Here is a 24,148-nt window from a genome sequence, read left to right on the forward strand (position 1 = left end):
AAGTTAAAAGATGTTCAACTTTTAAAAAACATTTTTTTTCTTTCCACTGCCCTTGTTCTTGCTTTTTTAAACTCAAAAATGCATTCTGTGGGAATTGGCTTTTGCTGCGTGACGTCTCGTGTTTTTAAACGCAAGTTGTGTGTGAACGGCCCTTTAGTTTTAAATCAAAATCTTCCATTTATTATCACATTAATGATATCATTCTGTCATTCTCAATTCTGTTCACACTGTTTGCCAATCCCCAGTATCTATCACATGATAATCTCAATGGCCTTGGTGGCAGGTGCAGCATAATATGTTATTCTGTGCTGCGAACAGCATTCACTCAGTCTTGAGAAGTGGCGTGCTTTGAGAGTCTTTACCTTCTGGGTACACCTCTTCAGGTTGATCCATGCCTTAGAATGTTCAGAATATATAAATATAACCGATGAAGATCAGTTTGGAGTGGATGTTTCGAGAGGAAGTGTGCACAGGGTGGTGTCGTGTATATGTCAAGCACAATGGATGAGTCAACAGTTGCCATGTTTGATTTAGTCAACATCCTCTCAGGCAAGCTCCTACACATCTCCACTGGCAGAGGATCCGTTTGGCTCCCCATGCTCAAACTTACGCACTGTAAAATGAGCTTTCCATCCACAAATTTAGAAAATGCAAGCTCTCTATACCACAGCAGGGCCACCAATAAGAGTTTAACCTTTTGGTTTGGATGTTGGTTGCACAAAGGATGTAAACATCAAATTATACTATTTAACTCCAGCTGTAATTACAACAGTAATAATTAATGTGCACTTTTGCAGTTCTTTGCTCTCTAAATGCCCTTTCGCACCACATTAAAATATTTTTTTCGCAGCTCAGTGAACTGAATTTTACTCTTGTTAATGCAGAGGAAGCCTGAGCTTCAGCAACTAGTTGGCATGCGAAATCATGGTTTAGATGTAATTTGCTCTCATTTCCTCTCAGTGTTGCTCTCCTCCGTTGCTACAAACTTTATTTCTGCATTGGCAGTGCGGGAGGCGACACTGCTGTCCCTCACTTTGTGTCTAAAGAGGAAGGGGAAGGTCTTCCTGAAAGACTTGCGGAAGCTAGCGCCCATAAAACCGTAGACAATAGGGTTGATAGAAGAGTTGGCATAGGACATGCAGTTAGCCCACGTCTTGATCTTATATGTTGCGTAGTTGGCCTTGAAGTTGGGGTAGAAAGACTGGAACAGGACAAAGATCTGAATGGGACCCCAGCAAATGGTGAAGAGGACAACAATGACCACTACCATTTTGGAAATCTTACTCCTAATGGAGATAGTTCTCTCTGAGAGCAGGTGGACCTGAAACAAACAATGTTTTGACAAGAAGAAGGGAACTTAGTCTGATATCTGCTTTCACTTACAAAAAAAGGCAATAAAATAATAGATCAGTGACATTTTAATAATAATCTGCATATGTTTATACATAGTGAGAATGCTCTGCAAAAGTACCTATAGACTTCTAGTCATTCTAATGAAGGTCTACACTGAAATGCAATTCTTTGTAATTTAATTGAAACTTGACAAAACAAGAAACTTTCATTTTTTTTCTGCCTGAATGTTAAGAAATATATTAAAAATGCTATTATACTATACTACGCTATCATACAGATAATGACTTGAATGCACCTCTTCTATGATGAAAATGTTTTCAATTTCTGAATTAAAATTTACTTTTATATTTTTCATAGGGTTTAAAGTAAAAGAAAAATGTCGCAATTAAAGGTGTATCACCATTAGAAGTCTCATTAAATGTCTGAAAAAATGTTGACATAAGTAGTTTTACATAATTTTTATTCATATTTTCTATATATTTAAAAATATAAGTAGTTTCCTATAAAATATTGTTACTATTTGGAAAAACTGCCAAATCTATCTAATATTTGAAAAAAGAAAAAAAGATCAAAATGTGTATTTAAGGTGTAGTGACATTTTCTGGATAAAGGTTCCAGTTTAATCCTGCCATATAAACTCACTATACAAGAAAAATAATGTTAAGACATGTACTCAAGAACTTTGAGTGAGTGAGAGGTCACTCAGCCGTATATGTGGGGAAAAGTCTTTTTTCTCAGACAAGATGGAGCTTTTAGGAGCTTTTAGTCTGAAATTCAAAGCGAATATGTGGCAAAGCTAACACTGCCTCCTCCTCAAGGAGTCACTATATCTACAGCGAAGTCTGGTGTTTGGCAGCATCATGCTGTGAGGGTTTTTTTCACTTTCAGTGACTGGGTTTCTTATCAAAGGGAAAAGGTGACTGCAAAATATGGGAAAATACAGCACATCTCAGTTCAATAAAGCATTTGTGGCACTACTTGAATATTGGAAGCACAGGTGCAAATCTAAACCCTGTCACAAATATGTTTTGAAGGCAGCATTTATCAATTGGCTCAGCAGTTGGTGAAAAAAATAAAACAAAATGATAAAATCTATTTATACATGTCATTTATAATTATTTCAACGTGATTCTGTCAAAAAATAAGCTATTTAATATACGACTGGTTATGTCTCATCTATCTTTAGACATGATGTTTATGGTGCTTTGGAAATCAATTTCTTTACAGGGAACCTTTAAATACAAAACGTGTGAAGTCATGAGATTTTGGGCACTGCCTATGTGATACTGAACCACACCTACATCAGATTACTTGTGAGAATGCTGTGTTTGCTGTGAAAATTAGCTTTACAAAATATTTAAAGTAAGGATTACATACTTTTATAAGAATATTTTATATTAATTACATTCATTAATTCTATCACTATATTTATAGTTATGTAGTTCATTAAGAATTAAAGATGCAGTAAGTGATTTCTGAGAAACACTGTTGATATTTGAAATAAACCCAAACAAACACACCCCTCCCTTCATTTGCTATAACGTAACATTTCAATTATATTCTGCTAAAGTGAACTAAATGACTTGGAAAAAAGATTCATTAATTTTGCCGAATGAGACTCAAAGATCTGAGTCAGTAAAATGATCCTAACTTCCCATTGCTACAGAGAATATGTAAGAAAAGTGAAGATGACGAATGAACAACTAAGAAAAACAAATGAACAGTTCACAAGATTATATGCAAGCAAAAATGTGTTAGTTGCCAGACTGTCCGTTTACTAAAGCTAAAATTACAACAACAGCATATTGGTTCTGTGAAACATAAAAACCAATGTTACTCACCAGGGTTTCATTTTTCAACAAATGAAATGTCCGACAAAATTAAATCTCTCCGGTCAAATTGTCCGATTAAAATGGCCTAATAATCCAGCCCCCCTAACACAATCTGAATCTGAGAATAAGCCTTAAAAAACGTGCCTTACTCCAGTCCTGTGGTGGCGGTAATGCACAAGAAATAGTTGCTAACCGCAAAATAAGAAGCAGCCTAAAAAAAATGTATAGGGCTTGGGCGTCGTGACGTCATTACTTGGCGTGGCGGCCATGTTGACAGCTTCGCGAATGTAAACATGCAGCAAGTCGAACGAGGAGAAGCAGCAGAGTTGGGAGAAAGAAAAGAAAAAAAGATGTTAAAATCCCTAAAAGGAGGTGGAATTTACCGGGATACGTTAAATAGGGAAGCCAGGGACCGGTATGTGGACAAAATCGGCACTTTTAACGGTTTGGATCCATATGAAATTTCCAACAAAGAGTCGGCAAACAGTGGGAACACAGTAATCCGGACAAAGGTAACTTTAAGATGCGCTCCACCTAGCTGCTAGTTTAGTAACCATTACTGCTAACAACCTTCACACATGTACTTTTAACTAACGTTATGTGTTTTAAAACTGTAACGTTAGCTTTCAACCCTCCCGTTTTTTTCCGGGCTTCTCGTGTATTTGAGCTCTTTTCCCGCTGTCTTCCCGTTTTAGAATTTTCCTGTAAAATATCCCGTATTTTAATAGTCTAATAACATTAACGTTAGCCCTTCCATCGGACCTGTCAGTCTCTGTACTGTTGTCCTGTTGCTACCCCCTTGCCCTAAGTATCGTTTTGCTTACTAACTTAAGTTTTGCTTAAAACAGCTACTAACTACACTTTTGAAACACATAGTTAAAAGTACGTTACATGTGTGAATGATTGTTAGCACTAACTGTTACTAAAGTAGCAGCTAGGTGGAGCGCAGCTTACCTTTGTCCGGATTAAGTTACTGTGCTCCCACTGTTTGTTGGAAATTTCAAATGGATCCTATGGAAGCGTATTGCATTCACTGGAGGAAAAAATCTACTCTGTTTTTCTGAATTAACGAGTTAATTATCTCAGAATTACGAGATAATTTTTCATGGAAAAAAGATTTTGCTCTGTTTTTCTGAATTAATGACTTAATTATCTCAAAATTATGAGTAACTCATTAATTCATAAAAACAGAGTGAAAAAAATGTTTTTCAAGAAAAATGTGTCTCATAATTCTGAGATATTAACTCGTTAATTCAGAAAAACAGAGTAGATTTTTTTTCCTCAAGTGAATGCAATACGCTTCCGTAGGATCCAAACCGTTAAAAGTGCCGATTTTGTCCACATACCGGTCCCTGGCTTCCCTATTTAACGTATCCCGGTAAATTCCACCTCCTTTTAGGGATTTTAACATCTTTTTTTCTTTTCTTTCTCCCAACTCTGCTGCTTCTCCTCGTTCGACTTGCTGCATGTTTACATTCGCGAAGCTGTCAACATGGCCGCCACGTCCCAGAATGCAACGCGGCGCCCAAGCCCTATAAAGCAAAAATACACGGACCGATCAGGGGTGCGTTTCCCAAAGCCAACTATGGTCGCAAGTTCCGTCGTTATCAATAGAGTTCAATGGAAATTGCAATCATAGTTGGATAACGATGCTTTCGGGAAACGCACTCCAGAAGGATTATTTACCATTTTACAAGCATTGAGTCTGCGGACACTGCTCCTCTTAAAAATGCCGTAAACCTGCGACGTGATGCCCTCGCTGTCATGACAGCGCTCCGTGGCTATGGAGGACTGCATTTCTCCACAGCCTGCGAAGCCCTCATATGTGATTTCAACAAAATGTATGCAGCAGGGATGCTCATTTCGGTTAATTTTCCCAACCGACAACCGCCGCTTGTTAATCGATTATTAACCGTTAACTGATAAGATTATAATATTGAATTGGCATTAAATAAAAATAAAATTGACACATATCTGTGACCCGTTAAAAATACAAACATTTTTATTTATTTATCAAAGGGTTTATTTAAATGTGCAAAGTGCAAACAGCAGCATACAGAACAGATCAACAACAGAACTCAGATCAAATTTTCACGCACCTGCAACATTTCTGACAGTGAAAACAGAGAAAAACAGAATAAAATAATACAAATAAAAAAACATAAAATTGGCCAACACTAAATATATATTTTTTAAGTTAAATAATTAACAAATTAAGATGACAAAAAGAAAACACTGAATCCGAAGCTTTAAAAAAAATAGCAATTTTTTTCTGTTAGACTAAGATTTTTCGTTAAATAAAAATAGCAGCCCTACCTCAATCCACACCGAGATGTTTTTATCTCGATGCGGCACGGACGCGCTTGGAAAAAACGAGCGCGTCGCTTCCATTATGAGCGCGCATACCAGCACCTACTTTTAAAATAACGAACTTGAGCGCGCAAAAGACGTGGTGTGAAGATGTGATCAGGCCCTTACGCGGCTTATGAGCATTGCAAGTTGTGGAGACACTGGTAAGTTTTGATTTTAAGTCGGCAGCTGCACAATTCAGCACTGCAAAACAGCGTAAAAAGTAGCCTAAAATGACTCGAGGCAATGTTATAGGCCTAGTCATTTGTTTGTTCCAGTTCATTTCTCAAGGAGTCATTTCACGGTGGCCAATTTAAATGTTACCAGCTAAATGAGACCTACTGAGAGTGTATAATTAAGTTCGCTTGAGTAAAAACAATAGGCTACTATTCAGATATTTTATGTGGGGAAGGGGGATTGGTTTGTTAAACTATGTGAAACCATAGTAAAAACAATTGCCGTTGATTGACGCCAATCGGACATTCACGTTTCTGTTCCGTCTATTTGAAAGTTAGGCTAATAAACATGTTGCATTCAATACGGCCTGATTATGTCATTTTTTAAGTTACATAGCCTGCCTCCAGTTTTCCTCAACTTGACTAATTAAGAGGCGATATTTGACCGGCATATCATCAAAATGTCCGTAAAACGAAAACTCTGCCGGTCAAAGCCGGCACCATTTTTTTCTAGCGGAAACTCTGTTACTCACATATGGAGCAGAATCAACGCAACCTCTGCATCCATTTTCAGGCCTTTCCGCTTCCTGTCTCTCCAGTGTTGAAAAGCTTGTAATTTTAACTCGAGTTCTAAAGCTCTTGCCTGATCCATAACCCTTCTTTTTCCAGTGATATTCCTCTGACCTTTTCTCTTTTGTAATGTCTCTCAGCCATCTCCCTTTCTACATTCTTTTTTCAAATTTCCCTCTTGCTCTTTCTCCCTCTACTCCCCCCATCATCATTGTATACGCCCCCTACTGCTGATTGGCTACAAGTTTGTTGTGGTGCTCGGTAAGATTCACTTGCAACAGCATTTCTCAGAAATCACTCACTGAACCTTTAAAAGTATTTCCAGTAATTTTTTTTATTTATGCAAAGCACTGTCTTTCATTTTGGCCTTAAATTACTTTTATTTTACCAAATAAAAGGTTACTACTACAACTACTTTGTCTTTACTGTTGAAGAGAAGGAAAGAAACAAAGATATTTCACAACCCCTCGTAGCACACCTGAATTATAGATTAAAGAGTGTATAGCCTTTTATATATATTCGGTGGAGTGTCATACCTGATGGCTGTTATCCACTGGTTCCACAGAGGCCTGTCCCACTCTCTTCAACATGAAGGAATAACAGAAGGAGATGGTAATGACAGGCAGTAGATAAACAGCTATGAACTGATAGAGGATGAAAGCCTTCTCAGTGGCCTTTGATGGAAACCTCTCCATGCAGTATTTTCTTGGTCCATACCAATAGCCGTCCTCAAGCCTCTGGTACAGGAAGATTGGTATGGAAAGAATGAAGGAACCTTGTTGCATAAGAGAGGGTAAGATGAGAATTTAAATGCTCATTAATTTTCAATATTTTACATAGTATTCTGGGTGATGAAATGCAGTTGAGTGCTGTCATCCACTTATGTTAAAAAGCATCAATGTGAAGCTTGAATTTTTGTTGAAGCTTTTAACCTACATTCATTTTTCCGTAAAAATAAAGTTAGATATTTGAGCTGTATTGTCTCAACTGTTCTTTTGAAGTGGGGCTACTTTTAGGTGGATAACAGGTCGACCTCTGGTTACTTTATTGATGTAATTTGGTATCCTTGTGTGAACATGCAAAACTTAGCAGTTTTACATGGTAATGACGAGTTAAATACATTTGATAACCAATCCTTACACGTTGTGGTTCTAGCATGTTTTCGTATGTTTACACTGAAACGCATTTTTTTTTACGTATTATTGACAGCAATTAAGATATCTACAAAACTACAATGCTACAAATAATAAAATACAAAAGTATATATAATATAAAGGACAGCTTTAATAACTTAAACACATTTATGAATTATTTATATTTATACTGTATTGTAAATATATTTGTATAGTTACATTTTACTGATATACAGTACATATACATTACGTCGAAAAGACTGACATTATGGGATCTCACTTGGGAGCCCAATCATCTTTAAGTGGTAACAAAACAAGCCAATGGACATTGGCGAGTGAGATTTGCATGGCAAGCCACTCCCCTGGACATACAGGTATAAGCTTGCTGGCAACTCACTCATTCAGCTTTTTGCTTCTGAGCCGAGCGGTTGTTTGTCAGTGCTCTGCCAATCTGCCTTCATTCACGAGACGTTCTGTCACCTTCATTTATATAGCGCTTTTCTGTGTTAGAGAGATGTCAAACTCAGTCGTGTGTTTCGACATAAAGAGCAAACGTGCTGTGTAGTGATCATCACACCCCTGGGCATGGCCGTAGATTACGCGGGAGAATCCATCAGTATCAGTTCAAAACGGCAAAAACTCTTCACTTGTTTTTCACGAAAAAGTCAAGCACTGTAAGTAAGTTGTCATGTGGTATCCGAATTGTGTTGCACAATGATGAATAACTCTGCCTATTTCTCTTGTTGAATTAAGAAGTTTTGTTGTAAATTGAAAATATTCACTACCCGCAAAAACGTGCACTATTTTCAATCTTTTTTTATTCGTAATGTCTTTTATTTTCACAGATATGTTATCAAAGCCCTTCAAATTAGAATAAACATGGTGATTGTTAATGCTGAATTTGTATTTTCATGCAATAACAGCCACGATCTGCTTGAATCAGGCAGCGTTGTAACATTTACATGATGTTTACCATAATTCGGTAACACTTTACAATTAGATAAAAAAGTTATAGACAAACTTTAAGTTCTCTTGAAAAAGCCTAACTAGAAAGTTTTAAGTAGTTTTAAAAGCTTGAAGTTTGAAGGTTTTCAATTGGAAAGTTTAGTAAGACAGACATTGTTTAGGCTTTTAAGGAAATTTAATTTTGCCAAAAGAAGAACTTTTATTCTAAGTAACCTAAATGTTATTTACACAATTTTCTTACGGTGGGGCATGCCCCCGGACCCCCCTAGAAGTACCGAGATCCACCTACAAAAATAATGTGGGTAACACAGTAGGCTATATGGTGATCTACGAAAAATAAACATTTTATTATATAATTTAAATACATGGTCGGGATTTTACCACCTCCGCCTCGTTTTCAACCAAAAACCCTGCATGTGCAATATAGTACTGAACATCTGCATTTCTTTCTTTCTGTTTTATTGCTTTAAAAATAAATTGCATATTAAACCAATTAAGCAAAAACCTGTCAACAAAAGTCTGAAGAAAAAACCTTGACATTCTGTCCGCCTCACTTTTGAAATGATGGCTACGCCCCTGCCCCTGGGCGCTCCTGGCCCAGTCTTACAGCCACTGCCTCACATGTCTGGGCCGTAAGCTCACTGAGGAGGTGTTCGTTAATGATTCATGTTCTCACTGCGGGAACATGACGATTGTAATGTTAAGATCGAGGCTCCGATACCTTGAAAAAGGTGGAGTACCCTCTGTTATACCCCGTTCTAGTTTCTCTGCTCCACAGAGGACCCCTTTGGTTAATACACAGGGAAATCTGTGAATTATAGTGGGAACGAACCCCATCTCAGCCATCGCTACACCCTCAAAAGTGTTCGGCGAAACAACATCTCTGAGACAGGTTACCCGGAGAATGAGGGATCTGCTCTTGTCCATAAGATGGTATAGGCACCACTCCTTCCCCTGGAGGAGGGCCAGGTGGAAAATCTTTTGTTCATCAAAAAATAATTTATTTCTGTTCCGCCGCTGGTACTCAATTTTTTTTTTTTTTTTAAAGAGCAGTTTCCTCAATCTCATTCCCCTCTTCTCTCGCCACAGCGCAGGAGTTTGTTGCTCGAGGGCGCAATGCCTCCTCACATGTCTCCAACTACTCCCTTGTGGGAACCATGGAGCCAGGTAAGTCACATCACACTCACTTCCTCTACTTCGGGACGCTACACCTCCCAGGTTGGGACCCAGCGATCCACTTCGCTGCCCCTCCGCTGGTGCATCTGTAGTTCCACTGGTGCCTCTTGCATGGTGTCTGGGGGCCGGGCTAGTGCTTCCCAGCCCGTCTCGTTGGCTCATTAAGATGATCAGACTCGGCTAGGCGATTCAGGTTGCTTGGTTTCCCCCCAGGTTCAGCAGCGCCCTGTTTACCGTAGTGGCATAGAAGGATGACCCTCTCCTGTGTGCAGAGATTGCGATCAAGCTGGCAAGGACGCAATAGAGCCAGCCCCTCCAACAGAGATAAAGTCGGGTTTTACACCTCATCCTTCATCATACGCAAGAAACGCAGTGGGTTACAGCCAATCTTGGATCTGCATGTCTTGAATCGGGCAATTCACAAGCTTCTGTTCAAGAAGTTGCCGCAAAAACGCATCTTCACATGCGTTCGCCCTCGAGATTAGTTTGCAGCGATCGACCTGAAGGACTCATAAATGTCTCGATTTTGCCTCGACACAGAGCATTCCTTTGGTTTGCTTTCAAGGGCATACCAGTACAAGGTCCTCCACATCAGGCTGTCCCTGTCCCCCTGTGTCTTCACAAAAGTCGCAAAGCCTGTCCTTGCCCCACTAAGGGAAGCGAGAGTTCGCATTCTCAACTATCTTGATGGCTGGCTCATTTTAGCTCACTCTCGAGATTTGTTGTGCGAACACAGGGACCTGGTGCTCAGGTACCTCAACCATCTAGCGCTTAGGGTCAACTGGGAAAAGAGCAAACTCTCCCCTATGCAGATGATATTTTTTCTCATTATGGAGTTGGACTCGCACAACATAACAGCTCATCTGACGAACGAGCACGCACCGTCAGTGCTAAACTGCCTGAATTTGATCAGGGGGACAACAGCTGTTCCACTGAGACTATTTGAGAGGCTCCTGGGGCGCATGGCATCCTCAGCCATGGTCACGCCGCTCAGATTGATGCATATGAGATCGCTTCAGGACTCGTGGCGCACATCGGGTGACCATCACACCGATCTGTCGCCACACTTTCAGCCCGTGGTCGGACCTTGCCTTTCTATGGGCTGGAGAACAAGCCCTGGAGAACAAGTATCCAGGCACGTTGTTTTCTCAACAGATGCCTCCAGAACGGGCCTGGACGCTGTATGCAACGGACGCTCCTGGACAGGATCTCGACTGCAGTGGGAACATCAACTGGCTCGAGTTGCTAGCAGTACTGCTGGCCCTGCGCAGGTTTTGAAGGTTGTTGCAGGGCAAGCACATGCTGGTCCGGACAGACAACACAACCATAGTGGCGTACGTCACCAATCAGGTTGGTCTATGTTCACGCTGCATGTCCCAACTTTTCCGCCATCTCCTCTGGAGTCAGTTGTGAACCAGGTTGCTCCGTGCCATTTACATTCCGGGTGAGCTCAATCATGCAGCTGACCAGCTCTCACGCTCCCGGGTGAGTGGAGACTCCACCCCCAGTTGGTCCAGCTGAGATGGAGTAGGTAACCGGTTTGCCGGGTCCTCCCATTGCCAGCTGTTCTATTCCCTGACCCAGGGGACCCTCTGCACGAATGCACTGGCACACAGCTGGCCCCGGGGCCTACGCGAATATGCGTTTCCCTCAGTGAGCCTGCTCGCACAGACACTGTGCAAGGTCAGGGTGGAAGGGGAGTAGGTCTTGGAGTAGGAGGGGTGGTTACAAGTGCCCTATTTGCTCTGGCACACCCCACCTGTCACACCCTGGATGGAGTTTCCTCCAAGCATCCTTCGGCAGTGGACGCAGCGGAGGAGTCCGACACCAGGCTCAGTACACGAGATGCAAGCCTAGGTAGTCAGCCCATGTACTGGGCTAGATGCCCCATATGTGTATTCTTCCAAGGCACGGTTTCCCTGTCGGTAAACCCGTGTCTTTCCCTGGGCAGATTCCACTTTGCCCCGTCTCTCCATCTGTAATGGTTCTATCCCTGACTGTCTAGGCAGGACCTACCGCAGAGATCTTCCATATGTAGCACTGCCCCACGAGTCAGTCCATATATGTATTTCCACATGTTACCTTCCTATCAGCAGGATGTAGTCTCTGTAACGGCCCTTTCCATCTGGACTCGGCGCGTTTCCCCAGTATTGTCCAACCAGTCGTGGCTGAATTGGTGAAACAGATAAGAACAACAGCTATCGACCTTCCTCTTGGAAAGTTCTATCCTTCCGCCCCATCAGGTACGGAGGTCTGCCCGACTTACATGGGCGCTGGGTAGGATCAACGGTTTAGGCACTTTCCATAGGGACAAACGTGACTGACTGATAGGGAACATCTCGGTTACTGTTGTAACCCTCGTTCCCTGAAGGAGGGAAAGGGTACGTTATGGCCCGCCTGACCTGTGTATATATATACAATATAGCCAATTTTCAAAGATTTATTACACTGTAGGATGACTTGAACTTATTTATGTGATAATCGACAGCAGATACTGTGGAAGGAGATTAAGTTGTACATTTAAGTTGTTTACATTTAATAAAGTGGACTAATTATTGCAGTTATAGCGAGAATACTGTTACATAAGTGTAGGGATGGTGTCACCTTTATTGATATTAATGACATGATAGCAACGTTATGTGTATAGTGTATAATTCTACTAAATGACTTACCGATCCAGATACAGATGCTAACAATCATTGCGACACGAGGGGTCCGATGGTGCAGGGATTTCAGAGGATACACAGTCACATAGCAACGGTCTCCACTCATCGCCGTAAGAGTGATGCACGTCGCCTGTACGGTCACCTACACATTGCCAAACCTTTTGTTATCATGTGTTCATATCATTATCAGTACATGCAAGACAGACATGCCCCAGAGCGCTGGAGTAAACATAAAAATTGGATTTAAGTAATCTAAAATCTAGCACATCAAAAACGCATAATGCTTTCAATATAGGCCAGTCTTTAGCTCATCCCTTTCTGAATTCATTCTAGACCGAAAAAACAGCCCCATTCATTTGTGGTTTTGTCTGGTGAATTAATTGAACTGAAGGGCCTGATTGCTTATCTTAAATTAAAAGAATCAGGTAGGAGGAGAGGCTTTAGAGAATAAAGTCACCCATTGTGCTGAGTGTTTTATACAAGCTTAACTATCCCTTAGCTCTTTGATGCAACAGGTGTGAACAAAGAGCTGTTCCTTCCCATCATTTTTTGTATAAGGTATCTAATGATTAAACAAAAAAGGTGTGCGTAGCCTCAATCTGAGGAAGCCTGTGTTTATGACACGAAAAGCTTCACGGCTAGGAAAATACCAAAACCACAGCTGGATGTAAATACAACTAAGAATGAAGACTTGTGAATTAACCATAGACTTTCAGTAGATTTTCATGTACAGATAGTAAAATTTATTTTACTTTCAATTGCACTGCAACATTGCTTATGTAAGTGAATTTAATTCAAAGTATAGACGAAACAAGTAACTATTCATATGTTTAATGGGATGACATCCCTTTTGTTGCATATTCTTTTTTCTTTTCTTATGTTTTTAATGGTTCTATAAACATATTGTCCTACTTTTCTCTTTGGCCAATGCAGTCTCTCACGAAGCAGTGAATAAAGATTGACTCACATCTTCTATTATCTACATGAAATGAGGGATGAATCATAATGTTGAAATGCCACACAAAAATAAATTCTTCCTCCATGTGTACCTAAATGTAAAAAAAAAAAAAACACACACACACACACCTTGATATTCCTCGGAGCATTTCTATTCAATGATGATTTTCTTGTATGATGTACACTAACCTAAAGGATTATTAGGAACACCTGTTCAATTTCTCATTAATGCAATTATCTAATCAACCAATCACATGGCAGTTGCTTCAATGCATTTAGGGGTGTGGTCCTGGTCAAGACAATCTCCTGAACTCCAAACTGAATGTCAGAATGGGAAAGAAAGGTGATTTAAGCAATTTTGAGCGTGGCATGGTTGTTGGTGCCAGACGGGCCGGTCTGAGTATTTCACAATCTGCTTAGTTACTGGGATTTTCACGCACAACCATTTCTAGGGTTTACAAAGAATGGTGTGAAAAGGGAAAAACATCCAGTATGCGGCAGTCCTGTGGGCGAAAATGCCTTGTTGATGCTAGAGGTCAGAGGAGAAATGGGCCGACTGATTCAAGCTGATAGAAGAGCAACTTTGACAGAAATAACCACTCGTTACAACCGAGGTATGCAGCAAAGCATTTGTGAAGCCACAACACGCACAACCTTGAGGCGGATGGGCTACAACAGCAGAAGACCCCACTGGGTACCACTCATCTCCACTACAAATAGGAAAAAGAGGCTACAATTTGCAAGAGCTCACCAAAATTGGACAGTTGAAGACTGGAAAAATGTTGCCTGGTCCGATGAGTCTCGATTTCTGTTGAGACATTCAGATGGTAGAGTCAGAATTTGGCGTAAACAGAATAAGAACATGGATCCATCATGCCTTGTTACCACTGTGCAGGCTGCTGCTGGTGGTGTAATGGTGTGGGGGATGTATTCTTGGCACACTTAAGGCCCCTTAGTGCCAATTGGGCATCGTTTAAATGCCACGGCCTACCTGAGCATTGTTTCTGACCATGTCCATCCCTTTATGGCCACCATGTACCCATCCTCTGATGGCTACTTCCAGCAGGATAATGCACCATGTCACAAAGCTCGAATCATTTCAAATTGGTTTCTTGAACATGACAATGAGTTCACTGTACTAAAAGGGCCCCCACAGTCACCAGATCTCAACCCAATAGAGCATCTTTGGGATGTGGTGGAACGGGAGCTTCGTGCCCTGGGTGTGCATCCCACAAATCTCCATCAACTGCAAGATGCTATCCTATCAATATGGGCCAACATTTCTAAAGAATGCTTTCAGCACCTTGTTGAATCAATGCCACGTAGAATTAAGGCAGTTCTGAAGGCGAAAGGGGGTCAAACACAGTATTAGTATGGTGTTCCTAATAATCCTTTAGGTGAGTGTATATTCTGTATGGCTGTTATAAATGGAACTGTTTGGGTTCACAGAGGATTAATCTTTTATGTATTGCTGCTGAGAGAGACCGCTTGCCAAGCTATAATCTACAGTTGCTACTTTTAGTTACTCCAAAACACTAGGGGTACCAGCACTTTTAGCCCACATCCCCATTGCCTAGTATTAAAATATTTAGCTCACCCATTGTTGTCGACTTGCATTAAAAGCACATCTGTTGCATAGTTCACAATAGTTTTAGCGCCGAATAATTTTATAAAAAGTATAGACGCCTTTCTGTCGTTTCCTTTTACCTATTTTTTTTTTTACCAACCTCACTGAGAAACGTGCACGTGGTGACGACATTTCTGCAAAATTATGTCATGCTGCTTCTTCCACATTTTGCAACACTTTCAAAGTTAAATGTCCAGTTATTGGCACCAAAAGGGCAAACAGATGAACGTAAGTCTGGCAAAGTATTATTATGTTGGTTGTTGTTTGCATCGCAGCAGTTCGGAAATGAAATGTCCAGTGAGTGGTACTAAAAGGTTAATGTTTGTTTAGAAAAACATGCTACCTAATCTAAAACCCTTCCCTAAGCCTAAAAGATACCGGTATTATGAACAAAAGAAAATATAAGATTAAAAAAAACATTTGGAGAATCCACCATTAAATTTTAGCTTGGTTCTTCATGCTCTTTTATTGTGACTGCCGAGAAAGTTTATGATGTCAGAAAAGCCTTATACTGCTTATGGAGCTGGTTAAGTGATGCAAACGTCAAAATGTTTTCATTTTGTTTTCAAATCATGCATTATGGTAAATTATGGGTTATTGTGCAAATTGTTTAATTATTAATAAATTATTAAATGTAAATTATTGTGCAAGGAACCACTCGAAAATAAGTCTCCATTAATCAATAATCTGCCCCAATCATAATTTCTGTGAAAAGAAATCAAAGTTGTTGGTCTTTTAATGCCACTAGTAGACATTTTAGCTGGACCTGCATTGAATTGTTTTATAAAGGTAAAAAAAAATGAAGGTAGAGACACATTTTTTAAATGAGTCTAGTTTTTTATATATATATATATATATATATATATATATACTTTTTTTTTTTAAATCAGAGTTCCTGGAGCGGCTTTCTCTCTGCCAGACAGTCAGAATGTGGTTGTCCAGAGAGGTACATTGATTGTGAAAAAGGTGATGAAATCAGAAAATGTGCGATGATTCTCTACACACCCCACATACCAAAGCAACTACTGTACGTTTGTTTCGAAATGTATCTTGAATTTTTGACATTTCAGTTTTGACATCTCTCTATACAGAGTCAATCTAAGAATACATTTTTTATTAGTATTAAAAGATATGCAAGATACTTTTGCAGTATACAACTAAAGCATTTCTAATTCTATACAAGACAAGACAAACATTTCAAACGTCATGAACATTTGGTCATGCGACTTGAACTAATTAATTTCGTTGCCAAATAATTACATCACGATGTGCCCATCTTCGGCCATCCCCAACTCCACAACACGTTGTGGCTTCACTACACAACACTAATTTTCTATTAAAAATAGGGACTATAGTCTTAATCAGTGTATTAATTAATTTATTGCTAGTTGACACTGCCGGCTACCGTATTGAAATGCAGAATCCTATCAGCATTGATTTTACACATTTATTCCTCCTACTTTGTACTTCACAGTGGCTTTGTCGGTGTGCCCATTGTCCTCAAAAACATTCTGAGATCATGCAGCAGGAAAAACATTTGCACTACACAAAAGAAAAAAGAATCTTGTTTTTGAACACTAATCTGTGTTTCCTTAGGTGTTCTCCTTACCTGTTGGAGAAAAGCAACAAATTTGCACATGAAGTCCCCAAATATCCAGCCTGGCAGGGGGTAGAGAGTAGCAGTGAACGGCACGCAGCATAGCAGAAAAATGATGTCAGTGGAAGCCAAGTTTGCTGAGGAATTAAATATATGTGTAATGAACGATCTGTCTCATCTGAATAGGTATGCACAATTGAATGAGCAATGTGAGGTGGCACTGTTCGTATTATTGTTATCTCCACGGGGTTCATGGATTCTGCCAATTCTTCAAATATTGTGAAGTTAAAACAATCTTAAGAATTATTGGAGACAGAAATGGTGGAACATGCAAGGATATGTGCAGTGAATGAAATACAAAGTTCTCTCAGCAACACTGAAAATGGATGTCAATCTGACTGCCTGTCGTGCTATGATTGATAAAACGTCCCTGCAAAAAAAAGACTAAAAGTACAAATACAGTAACATTACAAATACTAAAATACAAACATATAGGCTTTGAGTGAGTGTGACTTTTTGTATTATTATTAAGTCATTCAAGTTACATTTCCTAACCTCGCAATCTTGCTCAAGAGGTCCTTCTGCAGTGTTCCTTGAGATAATGCAATAATTCTTTGTTACATGACAGCACATCATCCTGTGGCTAATGAATCATTTACCACAAATATAATGTCAATAAGAGTTTGAACTTCAATTTGTTTCCTGTCACAGCAATTCCTGTGCAAAATTAATTCATTTCACTGTGCTTGTATGGAGTACTAAATAATCTTATTAATTACTTAATAATTTTTGATAATATGTATAGCTCCTTATATATAAAATTAAGTTCAAAGTACAGTAGGTCTGAGCATCATTTTTACAAGAAATAAAGCATAAAACAGCTGGGCTGCTGCAACGTGATCTCATGAGAATACGTGTGTATTTTTTTACGTAAAGTGTAGTTCTATCATACGTACATTTATTTACGTTTTATACACGCAGACACGTATAATACTGACGTATTTGCAGCACTAAAACGTAAAACATTTACGTATTGACAGCACAAAAACGTAATTTATTTACGTATGAACAAATCTACCGACGTACAAATTTTTACGTATTACTATTTATGCATATTAAAAAGTTTTCAGTCACATTTATTTATATAATACTAATAAATATTTACATTTTGCTCGTTTCGCCTGAATGGTGTTAAACAATAATACACTTTAAAACCTTTAAAATACCGTCTTTACTCGTTTTTGTAATATAGTCTATTTACCGTGAGACACAAAAAGCGTTTTCTCCAATAAAACACAACATAAATTCACAAGACATCAATTTTATTAGTTTGATGTAATTCAAATCTTTAGAATCCATATGTTGTTTGCAATAAACACATCCAAATTCAGCCTTTTATCCAGTGATCTTCAACTCCATTTCTCAGCAGCGACCGTTCACGTCAAATTCCGCGATGGTGATTAATTCAAATTCAAAAATTGCGCCCTCAAGAAGTGTTACGTCATGTTTTACGGCAGTGATATCAAACGCTCATTGGCTCTTCCCTGCTTCGTCACAGATTGCGACATGCCGTGTTTCAGTTGGTGTAGATTTGAAATGGAGAAGCGCGCGCGCCTTCACAGAGCGAACCGAAGCCGGATTAACATTTTCATGGATTATTAATTAAAAATCTGCTCTGTACCTCATACAAAACTATTATAATACTACCAGAGAGGACTGCAACACATCATCATGTGAACGACTTTTGGTACCGGTTTTGACATTTTCGCAAAATATAAATTATTGTGATTATACTTGTCTGTCTGTTTTGTTTTTCTTCATAATTGTACTCTAACGTTACGTTGTTTTAAGGAATGGTTATGGGTAGGTTTCCATTAATGTTACGTTTCATCCTTCTTATATTCTGTATGGGTAACTTATGTTTAGGTTTGGGAATAGGGTTAAGGGATCTTACATTTATCTATAAAATTGTAAAAATGGTTACAGAAATCTTTATGATATGGAATATACGTAAATAATTAACGTTTTGTAGCTGTAAAATCGTAATAATGTTACGTTTAAATGTTGCAGATACGTCTTATACGTTTCAGCATCTATCCAAACGTATAAAAAAGTACGTTTTCGATCTTTGAAAATAACGTATTAATACCTACGTATTAACAATGAGACCAGGCTGTAAAAACAACAAGAATGATAAAATAATTTGAAAAATATGCAGAAAAGTACAAAAATAATACACTTACAATTGCTTATATTATTCCAAAGCAAAGAAATGTCTTTAGAAGCTTTTTACATGTGAATGCTTATAGAGCTGGTCTAAGCTGGTGAAAGGTTGTACAGGAAAAAAAGGGAATTGGCTGAAACTCACCAATGTAAAAGTTAGTGGCCGTCCTCATCTGTCTGTGCTTGGAGACGACATATATCACCAGTGAGTTCCCGATCAGCCCCACCAGCATGATGAGGGAGAAGAAGAGGGGCACCAGCCAAGCATCCGTCAGGAAGGGGTGCTCCTCGTCCTCAATATCATCCATAGAGTAGTTTCCAATGGAGCTGTTCAACAGCTCACTTGAGTTCCAGTCTTCACCAGGAAACATGATTAAAGACCTTAAAACAAGATGAAAAAAGTAACGTTTCTTCTTTTCAGCAGTGACAAAATCCTCATCTCCACTAAGATTTCTCTCCAAGAAATATTAAGAAAAAGCCGTCTGAATCTGGCGTTGTACTTTCATAAACCTCATACTAGTCACTGAGGGAGTTTTGTAAGTTGACAGGTATTTGAGGGAGATGATCACCGCAATTTTTCTGACTTCTCTTCAGCTCTTTAAAAAAGGAGCCCTGCGAGCAGTATCCACTCAAAGACAGAGTGGTTTCGCTCCCATTGGCTTTATACACAGCCTGAACACACGTGGGCAACAGAGTGATTGTAGAATGAAGAACTGATGTCAGGTCGCCTAGCAACAATTTTAGATCTCTTGCTCTCTCTCTCTCTCTCTCTCTCTCATTCCACTGCTCTCTGTGCAGAGAGAGTAAAATATAAATGGTATTTACCCTGCAATATACACATAGCCTAAAGATACGCAACCCTGTGCAATCAAAGAGATCAATGTGGTACAATTTGTTCTACTATGACAACACATAATTCTTCCCTAGAAATTATTGGCCACATGGAAACACGCAATTACCGCTTCTTGGGACTGTGCACTCTACATCATGGCAAATTGCCATGTAGGATCTCCTTTGTTGAGCTCATGAAAGTTTTTCCTCCTTACAAATTGGTATACATGCACTTTTAGTGCAAATCGAACCAAATTCAGACTATGAACGAGCATTTCAATCAGACCTAAGTTCTGTGAGAATAAGCCCACAATCATGGTCTGACTGCTCAGATAAGAGCACAGTGGTCCCTCTGAACACTGATGATGAAGAACACTCCTGCATTATATTCAGTCAAATTCAACAAGCTTTCTTTGACCCCCTTACAGTGCCTATAATTGCACCCATTTAATACATGAAAGAAAGTGCTTATTATAATCAGAATTGTTTTTGTTTGGAAAAAAGTTCATCTTTTGTTTTTAATTTAATTAAAATATTAAACCAATATTACACAAGCAAGTGCTGTTGTTTGACATATTAGAGTATGTAAATAAATATGCAATATAAAAAAATAAGATAAATAATAAATAAATAAAAAAGAATATAAAAAAAATATTAAAAGGTTTTCTTGGAATTCTCAAATCTAAGTAGTCCATTGCATTTAGATGGCTGATATTTCCTATAACATTCACCCTTACCTATGGCAATGCAGTTAATCATACCATTAGACTGTCATTTAACTGTAAGAATTATTGCAGGAAAACTGCATAGAACCTCTTGAGCGAGACTGCAAGGTTAAATTGCTGGAACTTGAATACTTACTAATAAAAAAAATCATAATCCTAAAGTCCAAAAATGTTGTAGCTCAATATATTAAAGTGAAAGTGACATATGAAGGCCATCATGGTAACCCATACTCGAAATTTTTCCTCTGCATTTAACCCATCCAAGTTAGTGCACACACATTAGGAGCAGTGAGCACGCACACACTGCAAACTGTGGACGCACACACCCGGAGCAGTGGGCAACCATTTTTGCTGTGGTGCCCGGGGAGTGATCGGGGGTTAGATGCTTTGCTCTGTCACAGTCACCAGGGGCCGGTTGCACCAGCTGTGCGTAAGTTACAACTTAGCCTAGTTTTGACGTAAATGGGCACTAAGTTACAACTTACGCACTACTAAATATTCTTCCGTTGCACCATTAAACTTAGTTTAAACGTAACTCTACGTCCCAACTAAATATTTACGGCAGCTCCGATCAGGAGTAACGGTTGGAGTAAAATATCAGACAGACTGAACTGCATCAATAAGCTCTTCTTTTACCTGACAGACTTCAATTCTTTAGACATATATGATAATGCTGACATTTACACTCGCTTACATTTTAAGAGAGAGCAGTGGCGTAGGTTTGATTTTGAAATTGGTGGGGACGGGGACATCAATATTTAATATATTTAAAGTTTTGATCGAAAATTTTGCTAGGGATATATCAGTGTCACTGGATGGTAGGGACACGTCCCTAGCGTCCCTACTAAATTCTACGCCCCTGAGAGAGAGAACATTATGTGAAAAGATTACTTTGTTAGCAGCACTTTAACACGAACCCGTCCTAAACGACTGTAAAAAATAGGTCCTACACAGCGCCGCTGTGTGCATTTGTTCATGTTGTGCATGTCAAATATCAGTCATAATCAATAAACGTAATTTCTTGTTTTTTGTATGAATATTTATTTATTGATCCTTATTAATTTCATTTCAAATACAGTTTCTGAATGTTATTTATATATAAAAACACTTATGTTATTCATGATCAAGTATCGTATTAAATGGAAACTTATTTTTACCGTTAGTAACGTGAGGCAAAAGAAGTTAGAATGAAGGATAAACTGAAATTCACGGCATTTCAACACAACTTCTGCTCACGTATTTGAAGGCTGCTATTGGTTCATCGAGGCTAAACGTCATATTATGCGACTACGCATTACTTTACGGAGAGTTTACGACCTACTAGCTAAGTTCTACCTTACGAACAAATGGTGCAACGGAATAAAGTACAGAGTTAGTTACAAACTAGCTAGTAGTTACTAAGCCTCTAGTGTGGACTTTACGTTACAATTTAAGAAAGAAGTTACGAACGGCTGGTGCAACCCTACCCAGGTCAGTAACCTGTCAGCACTACATTTCCCAGCATCCCTCATGGTCCCCACCTGCACTCAGTCAGCCATCACCACACCTGCTGCTGATCATCACCAGATACTGATTCCCTGCACCTGCACTCCCTCATCAACACAGCCTATATCAACCTGAATCACCCTCACATCAGTGTCTGGTCTCGTCAACGTTACTACGAATGTATATGCTACGTAAACAGTCAGACTTCTTACCTGAACGTTCACCTGAGATTGTCCTGTCAAGTCTCCCCGATCCAGATCTCCTGTCATTGTGTTCATCCTTCACCTGCACAAAGAATTCACTTCAGTCATCACCAGCTAAGTCTACATCACCATTCGTCAAGTCACCATCATCTGGTTCCCGCTGTTTCCCCACACTCTGCTTCAATAAACACTGTTTGCACATTACCATCTGTCTGCTCCCTTCTGTGTGACATGCTCAAGGGCACCTCAGCCATTTCCTGCCGGTATTGAGAATCAAACCCGCAACCTTCGGGTTACCAATCTGACTCTCTAACCATTAAGCCACAACTGCCCCAACTCTGAGTTTAGAGTATAGATTATTTTTTTAATAAAAAATATGTGATCTCTTTGGAATTCTTAAAGCGGTCACACTTTAGTTTAGGGTCCAATTCTCACTATTAACTACTTTTGCCTCAAACTCCTAATTACTGCTTATTAATAGTTAGTAAGGTATGTTAAGTTTAGGTATTGGGTAGGATTAAGGGGTGTAGAAAATGGTCATGCAGAATAAGGTATTAATATGCGCTTTATAAGTACTAATAGACAACCAATATCCTAGTAATATGCATGTTAATAAGCAACCTTATAGTGAGAATTGGACCCTAAACTAAAGTGTTGAATCAGTTGTCTATTTCATAACATTCGTCATCCAGGGCAATGCTGTTGATCAGACTTTTTGACTAATCTGAATATCACCACGGATCTTACGTCTCAGTTATCGACTGTAGGGATTTTTTTTTTTTTTTTTTTACAACAAAACATTAAAACTTTTATATGTTTCACAAAAGGATGTGATGGACAATTGCCGAAAAACCCTCAAGGGGCTTAATTAGTGGCAATCTCCATAGAAAAAATTATATTTAACAAATTAAAAACGTTTAAAACTATTTAAAATTGAATTTAGAGCACAAACCCATGTGGAAAATTCAGACAACTTAGTAACAACAATTTTACTCTCTGTTTAAACTGTTCTTTAGAAACCTCAATAAGTGATGTGGGGAGACTGTTCCATACCTTTGACCCTCTGTACAATACACTAAACTGTGTTTGAGTCGTACGAGAGTAAGGAGGCCTAATAAGACAACTACTACGAATTGGATACTGGTGAAATTCATTATTAAAAATAAAAATATTACAAAAGTGCTGGGGAAATAACTTTTTTAAACGAATTAAGCAATTTGAAGTTGATTCACTTGGTAAACACTAAGCTACGATTTACCCAAAACATTATTCTTAAAGCTCGCTTCTGAAGTCGAAAAACAGATTCCAGTTTAGTTGGGTGGGTGCTAGCCCAAGCAACATTACAGTATAATTGATATAAGGGTACAACATTGAAAAATACAACATAACTGCTACTTTTCTATCAATCAAATGAGTTTTTCCTAGTATACCGACTTACGCTATTTTTCAAAGTTAATCACTCTAAAACTACCTCTGAGTACTTCAGTTCTCTTACGAGAGGTTCTCTCGTATTGCGTAAGTTTAGCTTACGCTACGGGAAAGATTCATCTTCTCGAGATATTGAAGCCAAAAAATTATCCTAATTTTGTATTCATTGTCAACGCAGTGCAGCAGCTAGCAGACCTAGAGCAGGCAGTCTAGCGTGCTCATTGGCTGCCCTGCAGGCAACTGCTGCAGCCTACCAGTGAGCCCGGCGTGACGTCACGCCCAATGAAGGGCGCTCGCGCCTTCATAGCGTCACAGCCCGCCAGAATGGGCGTGGCTTAGCGTATAAAAGAAGGGGCTCGTAGGCTGAATTCCCTGATTTTTCGACTCTTCAGCGAGCTCTTCGCATCGCTGGATTGAGGGAAGCCACCGTCGCCGTCGAGACCGCGAACAGCCAGCCAGGACAGCGCTGAGGAAGCCGGCCGTCTTCGCCACCTTCAGCCATCCGTGCGAGCTACGCTATCCGGCGACGTATCCTTTTTACATTGTTGTTGTATTCTCTTTTCTCTTACTCCTAAAAGAGCAGCGAGCGTCTTTTTCAAGATGCCTCGCACTTCCTGTGGACAGCCGGAACCTGTGGCCACAGCGACGCGCTCGCCGGAGAACCTCCCTCGAGCCTCGCTCTCGCCTTCCCCGCCTCTCTTCACCGACGCGCAGCTGCCGCTCACGAGCCTCACTGCCGTCGCGTCTGAGGATGAGGTTGAGGGACACGCCACAAGGGACTGCTGTTCTAACCGCGGCTAGCTTCCTTTACGTTACAAGGAAGCTACCGCGACTCCGCAGAAGCAGTCACT

At 39.6% G+C, this 24,148-nt stretch overlaps 1 protein-coding gene across 1 annotated transcript; it reads right to left on the reverse strand.

Moving 5' to 3' along the window:
* Positions 1-814: 814 nt before the first annotated feature.
* On the reverse strand, positions 815-19,008 carry kiss1ra (KISS1 receptor a). Its single transcript, XM_056239533.1, has 5 exons — positions 18,771-19,008; positions 16,415-16,539; positions 12,228-12,363; positions 6,817-7,055; positions 815-1,321 (listed from the first exon to the last, which is right to left on the reverse strand). The coding sequence occupies exons 1-5, from the start codon at positions 18,994-18,996 to the stop codon at positions 947-949; spliced, it is 1,101 nt and encodes a 366-aa protein (XP_056095508.1). The 5' UTR covers positions 18,997-19,008; the 3' UTR covers positions 815-946.
* Between the last annotated feature and the right edge of the window lie 5,140 nt (positions 19,009-24,148).

This window comes from Rhinichthys klamathensis, unplaced genomic scaffold (genome assembly GCF_029890125.1).
Source record: "Rhinichthys klamathensis goyatoka isolate OS25496 unplaced genomic scaffold, OSU_Roscu_1.1 h1tg000566l_1, whole genome shotgun sequence".
NCBI lineage: Eukaryota > Metazoa > Chordata > Actinopteri > Cypriniformes > Leuciscidae > Rhinichthys > Rhinichthys klamathensis.